General features: G+C 41.5%; 1 protein-coding gene across 1 annotated transcript in view; it reads left to right on the plus strand.

Annotated features, from left to right (window-relative positions):
- The window catches only part of LOC125116233 (serine/threonine-protein kinase MRCK alpha-like), a gene marked incomplete at its 5' end in the record, with an annotated part of 66,932 nt that overhangs the window by 24,981 nt on the left and 27,895 nt on the right, over positions 1-14,056 (plus strand). The window contains 5 exons of the mRNA XM_047761264.1: positions 2,385-2,478; positions 2,857-2,987; positions 5,088-5,152; positions 8,709-8,785; positions 13,595-13,705. Of these exons, the coding sequence (XP_047617220.1) occupies positions 2,385-2,478; positions 2,857-2,987; positions 5,088-5,152; positions 8,709-8,785; positions 13,595-13,705 (478 nt within the window). The remainder of the gene's footprint in view (positions 1-2,384; positions 2,479-2,856; positions 2,988-5,087; positions 5,153-8,708; positions 8,786-13,594; positions 13,706-14,056) is intronic.

Consider the following 14,056-nt stretch of genomic DNA (forward strand, 5'->3'; position numbering starts at 1 on the left):
ATGTAAGAAAACCCGCACTTGGAGTTCCCCTCGTGGCGCAGTGGTTAACGAATCCGACTAGGAACCATGAGGTTGCGGGTTCGGTCCCTGCCCTTGCTCCGTGGGTTAACTATCCAGCGTTGCCGTGAGCTGTGGTGTAGGTCGAAGACGCGGCTCGGATCCCGAGTTGCTGTGGCTCTGGCGTAGGCCGGTGGCTACAGCTCCGATTCGACCCCTAGCCTGGGAACCTCCATATGCCGTGGGAGCGGCCCAAGAAATAGCTAAAAAGACAAAAAAAAAAAAAAAGAAAAGAAAACCCGCACTAGAAAGACTTGTTCTCTCCTAGGAGTTCCCATCATGGCTCAGCTGTTAACGAACATAACTAGCATTCATGAGGACTCGGGTTTGATCCCTGGCCTTGCTCAGTGGGTTAAGGATCTGGCATTGCTGTGAGGTGTGGTGTAGGTTGCAGATGCAGCTCAGATTGTACATTGCTGTGGTTGTGGCCTAGGCCGGTGGCTATAGCTCCTATTTGACCCTAGCCTGGGAACCTCCATATGCCAAGGGTGCTGTCCTAGAGAGACAAAAAGACAAAAAGACAAAAAGAAAGAAAGAAAGAAAGAAAAATTTGTTCTTTCCTAAAAGCCCTTTATATTAGGTATCACATGTAAGTATACTTGAGATGCAGCCTTATTTCAGCAAATTCCACTCTAATTACACTCAACACAAAAGCATCATAATTGAGCCTAACAGAGTTTCTGTAGGTCAGATTCAAGTAAATGTATTTTTCAAGTACATTAAGTTCAGTTATACGAGCATCTGTGCTATTGCCTCTTGTAAGGATTCTAAGTTTTCATTAACTATAAAAATATTCAAAATTGTAATCTTTTCTAAAAAAATCTTTTTTTAAAGTACATCTTTTCTGAAGTGCTTAAGAAATTTGCTTATTTACTTGTAGGCATTGATTTAGGTACAGTGGAGCATTATTCCATGAGGACTTTTGCAAAGTTCAAATGACCAATGGAGACATGAGAGTAGGATTCTTGTAATCTCCCAGCTTTTGGTCAAGAATTCTGATAGCAGAGTTCTCATTGTAGCTCAATAGGTTAAAAACCCGAGATAGTGTCCATGAGGATGTGGATTTGATCCCTGGCCTTGCTCAGGATCCAGCATTGCTGCAAGCTGCAGTGTAGGTCACAGATGCAGCGAGGATCTGGTATTGCCATGGCTGTGGAATAGGCCTGCAGCTGCAGCTCTGATTTGACACCTAGCAAGGGCGCATCCATGTGCCACAGGTGCAGCCATAAAAAGAAAAAAAAAAGGAAAGAAAGAAAAAGAATTCAGATAGTTCCACATTAGTCCTAATGCTGGTATCCTCTGGAATTTTAGATCCAGATTATTATTTATTGACAGTATCTTAGACTTAATCTAAGTTACTAGTTATGTTGCCGCTGTTCTTGTGTCCTGTTTCCCTCTCTCTTGAATTCAGTTTTTGTTTTGCACTAGATACTTCCTGGAGGAATTCTTTCAGAAAAATCTGTGTGTAGTAAACTTTCTCTTTGATGTCCAAAATTCTCTTTAGTTTGCTTTCATCCCAGAATTTTTATTTGCCAGCCTCAGAACTTGCTAGGGAGTCTTGGGACTAACCATCCCATGGACAATGGGATGGGCAATACTTCTGGGAATGGAAGCTTAAGGCTGTTAACATTAATAAGCAGTAAGCTATTTCACAGATGGGCGTAGTATAGATTTTCAACGCCTATGTTAATATATAATCTGTGGTTAAGAATAAACAGTTCAGAGTAGTGACCTTTCTTAAATAATTCAATAAAACTGTCTTTGCTTTGAATTAATGATTCTCCAATTAGATTATTGGAACCTAGGAAGTAGTCTACCCCTGTTCAATATGTCTTAAATCTAGCCAGCCACTTCATATTTTCAAAGGGCATTGTGAAAATCCAGGGCTACTTATTTTGATAGCATCTCTGTATTTGTATTCTCTTCTATTGGTTATAAATTATTTTTTATGATTCAAATAGTCTTTTTTTGGGTCTTTTTAGGGCTGTACCCATGGCATATGTAAGTTCCCAGGCTAAGCGTCAAATTGGAGCTCTAGCTTCCGGCCTACACCACGGCCACATCAATGCAGGGTTCGAGCCACATCTGCAACCTACACCACAGCTCATGGCAATGCTGGATCCTTAACTCACTGATGGAGGCCAGGGATCAAACCCCTGTCCTCATGGATACTACTCAGGTTCATTACCACTGAGCCATGAGGGCAACTCCCTGATTCAAACAGTCTTATGCTAAGATTTGCTGTCATGTGTCTTATGTCCTTATTTAGATGGATTTTTTTCCCCATCTTTGCATTTTATATCTGTCTTTTACTTTCTATATTCTAGCATCAAGGATGAAAAGGATTCCCAGGACTTGATCTTAGAAAAAAACAAAGAAGCAGAGTCTTTAAGAAATTCCAGTGTGGTGTCAGGAGCAAGAGTGAGTGTCAGTCACAGCCCAGGAAGGCTCATGGAATGTAAAAAAAGGAAAGTTAAAAACAATGATAATAAAATTGCTAAAGAATGTAAATTTCTCTAGCTCTCAGCCTACAAAAATCTTTTCATAAGAAATCAACCCTGCTTTTTTTGGGGGGGAGGGAAGGCAGTTGTCACAGTTATCAGCATAAAAATGAGGCCGTTCATATGAGTTTTCAACAGTTTCCCCAAATTTGATGAAAAATAACACATTTAACAAGAAGTTTTTAATTTATATTTTAGAAAAGTAATAATCTCCAGCACTTCCTAAGTTTTTCTAGATGTGAATTAAAATTTTGTGAATATAAGCTGGAAGTCAAAACTTACTCACCTGATTTTGTAGAAAGTCCCAGGGGCAATGGAGCGATTTAATAAACTGGATATGTCAGCTATGCTTAAGATGGAGGCAGCTTTGGACAGAGAGCGAATTTCCAGAAAGATCCTCCCAGAGGCAACTCCTGTCACTCTAAACTGGTGAGCATGATTGATGCCATTTGCAAAACACTTGATTTATAATCTGGTTGCAGGATACTTAAAGCACATTTAAGTGTTTATTCTCTTCCTATGACATAAATTTTAGTTATTTTTCATTTATAGAATAGATTTTTTTCTATGAAGTCTTAAAGCAATGAGTTACTTTTAACGAGAGGCTTTAATGGATTCCAGCATCTCTGCAAAAGGATATTAGTAATCCCTAATAAGACTGAAAACTTAATCCTCTGTGAATGAAGTTTCTGTTGTTTTCTCCATTGTTTGCAAAATTTCCTTGATTTACAGGCACCCAAAGTCCTCTAGGAAGAAATGCCTTGTATATGTAGAAAAAATGTTTTGAATGAAAATAGAATGAGATAAACTCAAAATGTGTCCTCCTTCCCATAGACTTTTAACTTTTCTGTTTTGTTTTGTTTTGTTTTTTTTTTGCTTTTTGCCTTTTCTAAGGCCGCTCTTGCGGCATATGAAGGTTCCCAGGCTAGAGGTCTAATTTGAGCTGTAGCCACCAGCTACACCAGAGCCACAGCAACACGGGATCCAAGCCACATCTGCAACCTACAGCACAGCTCACGGCAACACCGGATCCTTAACCCACTGAGCAAGGCCAGGGATCAAACCCACAACCTCATGGTTCCTGGTCGGATTCATTAACCACTAAGCCATGACGGGAACTCCCAACATTTAACTTCTAAAAGGTCTACTGAGGTTGGTTTCCACATTTTCTTTTTTTTTTTTAAATGGCTGAACACACAGCATGTGGAAATTCCTGGGTCAGGGGCTGAATGTTAATGCTGGATCCTTTAACCCGAGACACCAAGCCAGATGGAACCTGTACCTCCACAGTGACCTGAGCTGCCTCAGTTGGGTTCTTAATCCACCACACCACAGCAGGCACCCAGTTTCCACGTATTTTTAATTATATGCTGTAGCTTGCATATAACAATATGTATATTTTTATTTTTAATTATTTTAAAAATTTATTTTATTTTTTGTCTTTTTAGGGGCACATCTGTGGCGCATGGAGGTTCCCAAGTTAGGAGCTGGGGCTGCTGGCCTACGCCACAGCCACAGGAACACCAGATCCAAGCCACATCTGTGACCTACACCACAGCTCACAGCAATGCTGAGTCCTCACTAAGTGAGGTCAGGGATTGAACCTGTGCCCTCATGGATGCTAGTCAGATGCATTTCTGCTGAGCCATAACAGGAACTATAATATGTATATTTTTTAAAGGGCACCTCTCTCCATTCTGTTTGCTGGTTAGTGGAGCAGTTTGCTTCATTCTTACCACAAAAATAGAGCAAGTTAAACCTCAGTGATGCAGATGACAATGTGATAATCATACGAACAGACAGTAACCATAGCTAATGAATCACCTACGTCAGTGTAGGTGAGGTGGTGTAATATGGGAGAGTAAAAGAAAAAAAAAAAGAAAAGAAAAACTAGTGTGAGACTATAAGACTTCTGTTTTCCGCACAAATGTGCCTCAAAAGAGTCACTTCAGCGAGATGAGAAGAACACAAGCCTCTGAGGACCACTTTCATGCCTAAAGCCTTTTTCACTTAACTATAATCGTTAACATTTGAATCAACTCCAGTACAAGAAGCTGAATTACTTAGAGCCAAAGGTTTGATGTGAGAAATGATCCAGTTATAAATCCAGGATACTTTATTTAAACACTAAAAGGAAAAGACATTTCTCAGTTTGTGAACGACACAGTGTAAAGAGCTGTCAAATAATATCTGTGTGATCTTCCAGAATAAACATTGTTTTATCTTATGCATAAGGCATGTCCATTGACACATTTGCTCAAAAGTAGGCATGTGAATCAGATTGAAAATAGTATATATGTGTGTGTGTGTGTACACACACATTCTATTATTTTGGTTCCCTGTGAAACAAACCCTGATGCAATTGTCAAATCTCTTTAATTTGGAACGGTTGTAAGTAAGAAATCCAGCTTAACTGAAGATTCTAACTGCATTAGCTGTGTAACATTTCAGTTACACGGCTTTCAGATATAGGCCAGTTTCCGGCACTTAGCCCTTAGTAACAACTTCTCTTCTTTCTGCCTCTTCTAGTAAAATGAAAGCCAGAGAGAAGTACCAGTCTGACCTGTGGCTAGAAATTGAACACCTGAATAAGGGTGAGGAGCTCAGATCTAAAAGGGTATGGGGCTAATTGTTGCCTAAAACAGGACCTCTTTCACTCTACTTCCTTAAGTCCAGTTGGCCATATGGGAGCCAATTTACTATGCAGGTGGAAGATTAGCTCTCATAAACCAACCTGGAGCCCAAGGTTAGTGTGTGTGTGTGTGTGTGTGTGTGTGTCTACTCTTATTTGATAAAATGTTCAAAGAGCCGTTTTGTTTGGTTGTATTTTATGCTCTATCCAGAGTGAAGGCAAAATACTTTGCTCTAAGTGGAACTAACCTTTTTCAGCATTGTGAAATATTTCATAAAAACATTTTGGTAATTGATACAGGTTTTTCATTTTGTACCAGTCATTTCCCAGTTTTAGAAGGCTCTCTTGTGCAGCACGAGGCAAAGGTGCTCTGGTGATGGGAAAGTCTGCTGCTGTTCCAAGTGGACAGGGTCAAGGCAACACGTGTCTAGGTGCCCAGAGCCTTAGGAGGCTAAGAGGGGAGGTGACGAAGTGCAGCTGAGAAGTCCCTTAGCCTTGCATCAGGTGCCTCGTTATCATCCTCCACTTTTCACGCTTGGGGAGTGCCTGCTTTAACCCATTTTCAACTACCTATTAACCTTTTTTTTTTTCATTAAGGTTTCTTAAACAGTTTCCCATGAATCCAGAAGCTAAGAATGTGTCACACTTTTTAATACATGAAATGTCTTAAATTTTTTTCATTGGAGTGGTATTAATAATACAAGAATTTAATAAAAGAATGAACTGTGGATTTTAATTGAAGGGATATTTTATTTTCTTGACAGAAGTCTCTTCATTTTTTTCCCTTCTTTTGGCCATGTGTGTGGCATGCCAAAGTTCCTGGGCCAGGGATGGAACCTGCACCACAGCAGTGACTGGAGCCTCTGCAGTGACAGCATCAGCTCTTTAACTTGCTGCACCACAAGGGAACCCCAGAAGCCACTTTTTTTTTTGCCTTTTTAGGGCCCCACCTGTGGCATATGGAAGTTCCCAAGCTAGGGGTCAATTCGGAGTTACAGCTGCCAACCTATGCCACAGCCACAGCAACAGCGGGATCCGAGCCGCATCTGTGACCCTACACCACAGCTCACAGCCACGCAGGATCCCTGACCCACTGAGTGAGTCCAGGGATCAAACCTGCATCCTCATGTCAGATTCGTTTCCACTGCACCACAAAGGGAACTCCCTAGAAGCTACTTCTTTTGCAGATGAGTTAGTGGAGCTTCTATAAATCTGAGTAGCCCTTTCCTTTCATTCAGCCTTTTTTTTTTGTCTAACATAGGACTGGATCAGAGTGGGATGGGATGGCACTAGCTGATGAATATTCTGGAGGGAGGGGGTAGGTTAATAAGGAACTCAGGATAGGCAAACTCTGGAAGTAAATATTTGTTCAGTAATATTTGTGGGTCGTCTTTTTTATGGACAGTAGAAGAAACAATTAAAGAGAACTCGAGTACCTTGCAAAGATAAGAACCACACAGGTTCTAATTTAAGAGAGATGTGAGGAGGCAGTGAATGTAGGTGGGATAAGTGATGCAGTGCATTCAGGTGGTGGGGGTGGCCCGAGGCAGATGCTCCAGCAAAGTTGTGGCCAGAGTATTTCTTTTTCTGTTTTTGGTTTTTAGGGCTGCACCCATGGAAGTTCCGAGGCTAGGGGTTGAATCAGAGCTACAGCTGCCGGCCTATACCACAGCCACAGCGACGGCAGATCCAAGCCGTGTCTGCGACATACATCACAGCTTATGGCAACATCTTACCCTTAACCCACTGAACAAGGCCAGGGAGCAAATCCGCATCCTCGTGGATACTAGTTGGATTTGTTTCCACTGAGCCACGATGGGAACTCCCAGAGTATTTCTCACTACCAACCAACCCAAAGCACCCGCAGATGGGGTCCTTTGGGTTCCCAACACTGATAGGTAGGAGTAGTAATAGGCTTCACATGTGTTAGAAGGAACCTAACAGAGAAAGACCATATATTATCACAATGCTTTATCAAGTTGACATTTTAACCTGGAGTTTTATTTTTACCCTTTTTTTTTTCTAAATGCTGCAGAACAATAAAATCCTCGTGCAGTATTAGGTGACATTTCTCAACACACTTCTTTATTTGACTGTTAACCAATTGTGCTAGGGATTTATAGCTGGAAAATTCACACTCCTGGCAATGTCAGTTGCTAAAGGTATGCTTGTTAGAAGAAGTCTGAATTTGTGTTTTCTGTCCGTCGTATTTAAATACAGTTATGATCAGATCTTAAGACTTCATTCTGAATACAGTATATTTAAAGTTAGCACAATTGCTGAATGATAATGTATGGAATTTCTTGAAAATTCCTTTAAGGAGAAAAGCATCTTGTAATTGGATACTTTTTCTGCCTAAATAAATAAAACCTTAATACTATGATAAAATTTTTAAGTATAATTAGTATTTGCTTTATATCTGCCTATGTTTTTATAGATAATTAATTAAGGCTAAGAAATGCATAATTTGGCCTTCCATATCTGTGGGTTTCACATCCATGGATTCAACCAGCTGCAGATTAAAAATATTAAATAAAAAATTCCAGAAAGTTCCAAAAAGGAATATTTGAATTTGCCACACACCAGCAACTATTTACATATCATTTATATTGTATTAGGTATTATAAGCAGTCTAGAGATGATTTTAAGTTTCCAGGAGGATGTGTTTAAGTTATTTGCATCATTTTATACAAAGAACTTAAGCATCAGAGAATGTTGGTACCTGCAAGGGGGGTACTGGAGCCAATGCCCTGTGGATACTGAGGGAGAAGTATACTGGATACCTGGAAGGAATCATTTGAAATTGACTCCTGGAGTGGGGAGAAACTAGCACAAGGAAAGCAGCCATCACTGGCGTGACCATGTTCCTGAAATCCTCTTGGGGCTTCTAAAGCTGTTTAAAGTTTTATTTAAATGTAATACCTTTGGAGTTCCCTTCATGACTCAGCAGTTAATGAACCTGACTAGGATCCATGAGGATGCGGGTTTGATCCTAGGCCTCGCTCAGTGGGTTAAAGATCCAGCATTGCTGTGAGCTATGGTGTAGGTTGCAGACGTGGCTCAGATCCTGCCTTGCTATGGCTGTGGTGGAAGCCTGCAGCTGTAGCTCTGATTGGACCCCTAGCCTGGGCACTTCCATATGCCTCAAGTGGGGCCCTGAAAATAAAAATAAAAATAAAAATAAATGTAATACTATTGAGGGAAAGAAAGCAATGATTTGACACATAGGAATTAGTTCATGCAAATGTAGGTGATTTATTTATATACTTTCATTATAAGTTTACCATAAATTTGCTAAAAGTTATTTCATTTGGGATGCAGAATCTTAGCTATATTAAATGTAGGTAACACATAAAAATAACTAGAAACATTTTTATTTAAACATGTATAGGTGATAAATCAGATTTATCTCTGCAAATATAGTCTGAGAAAAATGTTTAAAGGGATTAAGGTAAAAAAAGGCATGAACATTAGTTTCAGTTTTCTAGTTTAAAAAAAACTTTGCTCTTGTCTTCCAGGTTTAGGGCAACAAGGCCCAAGTGCATCTTCGTTGGCACTTTACAATACAACTACCAATGCCCTGGCACAGTGTGAAGTGAGTACCCACCCAGCTTTCTTGAGTGTGTTCTACAGCCGCTCGTGTTTCAAAATGGCACTTTCCTCTGGCAGTAAAATGATTTTAATAGCATTCCATGTGAACGGACTGAGGGCTTGACATGAACACCTAGGAGAAAAAGCATCAGGGAAAGTAAGGCTGCTGGTTTATGTAGGTTGTAAAGTCATCCGTGTTAGAATTAAGATAACAACCAAAAATTTGACATTGTGGGCAGTGACACACATACAGAAAAGTGCATAAAGCACCTTGGTAACCCACCCTCAGGGAAAGATGGAAAACATGGCTTTTGCCTCAGAAGTGTGCCTTTCTGGATGGTAGCAAGCCATCCCTTGCTGCTGGCAGCGACTGCTACTCTGCTGCTCATGGTAACAATGTCCTTGGGACTCAGTGTGTGCATCCCCACACAAGGGGATTTAGTTTTAGAAGGCATGTAAGTGGAGGCACACTATATATGGATTTTTTTTTTCTGCTTTTTAGGCCCACATCTGCAAAATATGGAAGTTCCCAGGCTAGGGATCGAATCGGAGCTGTAGCCGCCAGCCTACACCACAGCCACAGCAACATAGGATCTGAGCTGCGTCTGCGACCTACACCACAGTTCACGGCAACGCCGGATCCTTAACCCACTGAGTGAGGCCATGGATCGAACCCACATCTTCATGGATCCTAGTCGGGCTCGTTAACCACTGAGCCACGAAGGGAACTCCTGTTTATGTTCTTTTGTGTCACAGCATTGAGCTTCTTTTTTTTTTGCCTTTTCTTGGGCCTCTCCCGCGGCACATGGAGTTTCCCAGGCAAGGGGTCGAATCGGAGCTGTAGCCACTGGCCTACGCCAGAGCCACAGCAACACGGGATCCGAGCCCTGTCTGCAACTACACCACAGCTCATGGCACCACTGGATCCTTAACTCACTGAGCAAGGCCAGGGATTGAACCTGCAACCTCATGGTTCCTAGTCGGATTCATTAACCACTGCGCCACAATGGGAACTCCGAGCTTTTGAGTTTCATCCATGTGCAGCAGTAATATGTTCAACCTTATTTCAGTATAACGGCCTACTATATGAAGATACTATAGCTTATTTACCCATTCTCTTATTGGAGAACCCTTGGATTTGTATCTGGCTCCAGTCAGGAAAACAGAATCTTTACTACCACTTATTTTAATGGAGACATTTTATTTTATTTATTTTAAACAGTTTTATTTAGGTGCAATTGATATACAACTGATGTACATATTTACTGTATATAATTTGATGAGTTTGGACACATGTAGATACCCATGAAACCATCGCCACAATCAAGATGATAGATATATCCATTAACTCCAAACGTTTCCTTGTGCTTTTTTTTTTTTTGCTTTTGCTTTTGCTTAACAGGGAGTTCCTGTTGTGGCGCAGCAGAAACAAATCCAACTAGTAACCATGAGGTTGTGGGTTTGGTCCCTGGCCTCGCTCAGTGGATTAAGGATCTGGTGTTGCTTGGCTGTGGGCCAAGTGACTTCAGCTCCAACTTGACCCCTAGCCTGGGAACCTCCATGTGCTGTGGGTACAGCCCTAAAAAGACAAAAAAATGACAAATAAAATGAAATCTAACATGTACTGTTCATAAGGGAAACATCTAAGATACAAGTATCATTCTTTTAAAGGTTGTGCCCTGCCCCCTCCCTCCTATCTTGTAAATATGCATAAAGATATGTAAAAAGATATAGATATTATAAGGAATTGGCTCCCATGATCGTGAAACATAACCAATGGAAGGTACAGATATATAGATGCAGATAGTGATATAGATATCCGGTTGGTTCTGTTCCTCTGGAGAATCCTAAGACAGATTTTGGGGCTGAGAAGAGGAACAGTGGTGAAGCTAATAAATACCTAAATATGTGAATGGCTTTGGAACTGGGAAATGGGTAAAGGCTGGGAGAGTTTCAAGGTGTGTGTTAGAAAAGCCCATTTGAAATCACATGTATTTCTATATACCAAGGAGAAATATTAGATAATTACCTTTTTAATACACACATTTACAATAGCATAAGAAATCAAGTATGTATGTATGTATGTTTGTATTTATTTATTTTTGTCTTTTCTAGGGCCACTCCCATGGCATATAGAGGTTCCCAGGCTAGGGGTCAAATTGGAGCTGTAGCCGCCAGCCTACACCATCGTTCACAGCAACGCCAGATCGTCAACCCACTGAGCAAGGCCAGGGACCGAACCCGCACCTCCTTGGTTCCTAGTCGGATTCGTTTCCACTGCGCCACGATGGGAACTCCTATTTGTATTTATTGTCTGCATCTGTGCCTTGTGGAAGTTCCCCGGCCAGGAATCAAACCATGGCACCTGCAGTGACACGGCCGAATCCTTAACCTGCTGCACCAAAAGAGAACTCCAGAAATCAAGTGCGAAAGACAAATATAACAACAGCTAAACAACCCCTAGGAGGAAATATAAAATTTAAAAAGGGACATTTGAAGAGGCCTAAATTAAATAGAAAATAACACTGTAATACTAGATTGAAAGATTCAAGATTATAAAGATATGAATTCTCTTTTAACTGATAATATATCAATTCAATCAAGATTCCATCAAGACAGGAGTTCCTGTCATGGCGCAATGGGAACAAATCCGACTAGGAACCATGCATGAGGTTTCGGGTTCAATCTCTGGCCTTGCTCAGTGGGTTAAGGATCTGGCGTTGCCGTGTGATTAGACCCCTAGCCTGGGAACCTCCATGCACCATGGGTACGACCCTAAAAAGATTCCATCGAGATTGAAGGTTCAGTATATCAAGATTCATTATAATCTTGAAAAACATGGTAATTTTTTTCATGTAGTCACAATTTATGTGGAAAGGAAAAAGGCCAAGAAAGTAAAAATGCCTTTAAAGAACGAATTGCTTGAGCTTCCTCTATAAAATATCAAGATTTATTATAAAGTGACAGTAATTAAAACAGTATGGTATTTGCAAAAGCATATACATAAATCTTTGGAACACAACAGTTCCCAGAAGAAAATGTATTAGGAATATTTAATGTACTATAAAGCTAGTACTGTAGAACAGTGGGGGGAAAAGATCAAACACGGGCCTTAGAGTGGAGGTAGATATTGCAATGCTACAACCAACAAAGGTTCATAATCAGAATTTGCAAAGGAGAGTTTCCTGGTGGTCTAGTGGTTAGGATCTGGTGCTTTCACTGCAGCTGCCCAGGTTCAGTCTCTGGTCTGAGAACTGAGATTCCACATCAAGCCACCACTCACCGTGGGGGCAGGGGGAGGGGGAATGAAATCAGAACATACAAGAAGCCCTATAAATCAATAAGAAAAAGGCCGTTAACCTGGTGGGCAAGTGGCAAGAAATTTAACAGGCTATTCATAAACGAGGAATTCCAAATAGACAATAAACATATTAAAAGTTCCAAACCTCATGAGACGCCACTAGTTAAAATAAAATAGTTAAAAACAAGTTTTGGGAGTTCCCGTCAAGGCTCACTATTAACGAACCTGACTAGTATCACTTAGGATACAGGTTCAATCCCTCAGTGGGTTAAGGATCCAGTGTTGCTGTGAATCGTGGTGTAGGCCGCAGACCCGGTTTCGTTCCCAAGTTGTGTGACTGGGGCTATGGCTGGCAGCTACAGCTCAGATTGGACCCCTAGCCTGGGAACTTCCATCTGCCCTGCAGGTGTGCCCCTAAAAAGTAAAAAAAAAACCCTCAAAACCCAAAAACAAACAGGTTAACTGGAGAAAGGCATACACATTTTATTGAATTTTTGTATGTACCTGGGAGCCTTCCCAAGAGAATGAGCCTTAAAGTGACCAGAGTAGGAGGCTTCTGTACCTTTTAGACAAAGAAACAATATATTCTTGAAGAATTAACAAGACAAAGGGCTTTGGGTTATGGGTAATGAGTGGGGAAGTACCGTGGGAGATACGGGTTAGTTTAACAAGGTTTGTCTATGCAGCCTTTCTGGCTTTAGAGTCCCTGTGCTTGGTGATGAGAGTGTTTCCCTCCTCTTGGTCCAGGCACGGTGCCTTACACGGGAGAGATGCGTAACCTGTTTCAGGAGGACAAAGGAGGGTCAGAGTGTCCAAAGTGGCATACTTGGGGGGTGACACCTTCGGAACCTCTTCACTAGACACTCTCAGGGATGGCCTTCTTATCTTTAGTTTCTAGTTCATTTCTCTATTACCCACTGTGGATGGAATCCACCTGCTCAGTTTTGTTTTTTGTTTTGATGTCATGGTACTTCCGCATGGAACAGAATGATGAATGTGGAACAATACATGCTGAGGACAGTTGCTCAGAGGTACAGGCAGGAGCAGCCGTGCCTACTATGGAAACCTTTTGGCTATGGTCTTGTATATTGATATATTTCTAACACAAATACTAAAATTACAGTTTTGTAACCCATTATTGGGAAATGTTGTCATGTTCATGACTTCATCCATTAAGAGTCCTGGATTCTGGAGTTCCCATCATGGCTCAGTGGTAATGAACCCCCAGCTAGTATCCATGAGGACGCAGGCCTCACTCGGTGGCTTAAGGATCCAGTGTTGCCATGTGCTGTGGTGTGGGACAGACATGGCTCAGATCTGGCGTTGCTGTGGCTGGGGTGTAGACCAGCAGCTAGATCTCCGATTTGACCCCTAGCTTCCAAACTTCCATAAGCCACTGGTGCGGCCCTAAGAAGACAAAATAAAGTAGAATAAAAAAATAAATAAATAAAGAGTCCTGGATTCTACACAGCGATCTCTTGACTATTTGTCTTCCCCCGCTTGTTTTTCTAGGCTGATCCAGTTGCGAGCGTATTTGAGCAGAATCTGAGGATCAAGTTTTACGTCAGTTCCGGGTCCACATCCCCGTCGTCACACAGTGGAGACGAAGTGGACCCAGTTAAGGTGCCTCTCTGGGTTAACTGTGCTGCGGCACGTTTCACTTGTAGCCCAGCAAAGGGAGGCTGCATCCCACTCAGAAACAGTGTCATCTTCCTCTCCTAATCAAAGGCACCTCCCAGTCAGGAACAGGCTATAGAGAATATTAAGTTTAAGTGATAACACAGAGATTTGAGACTCAGATAAGAAACCTGCTCCTGAAAATCAACACAAAGAGACCAAATTCTACCCCCACTTGAACAGAGTGCTTCCTGATGGGATCTACTCTGACGTGAGGATTGTAGCAGAGCAGAGAGCTCACAGTTAGGTGAACGATGAAACAGTCAGTGGTGCAAACCATGAGGGGACAGAGCCTGG

Source organism: Phacochoerus africanus, chromosome 15, assembly GCF_016906955.1.
Source record: "Phacochoerus africanus isolate WHEZ1 chromosome 15, ROS_Pafr_v1, whole genome shotgun sequence".
In the NCBI taxonomy this organism is placed as follows: domain Eukaryota; kingdom Metazoa; phylum Chordata; class Mammalia; order Artiodactyla; family Suidae; genus Phacochoerus; species Phacochoerus africanus.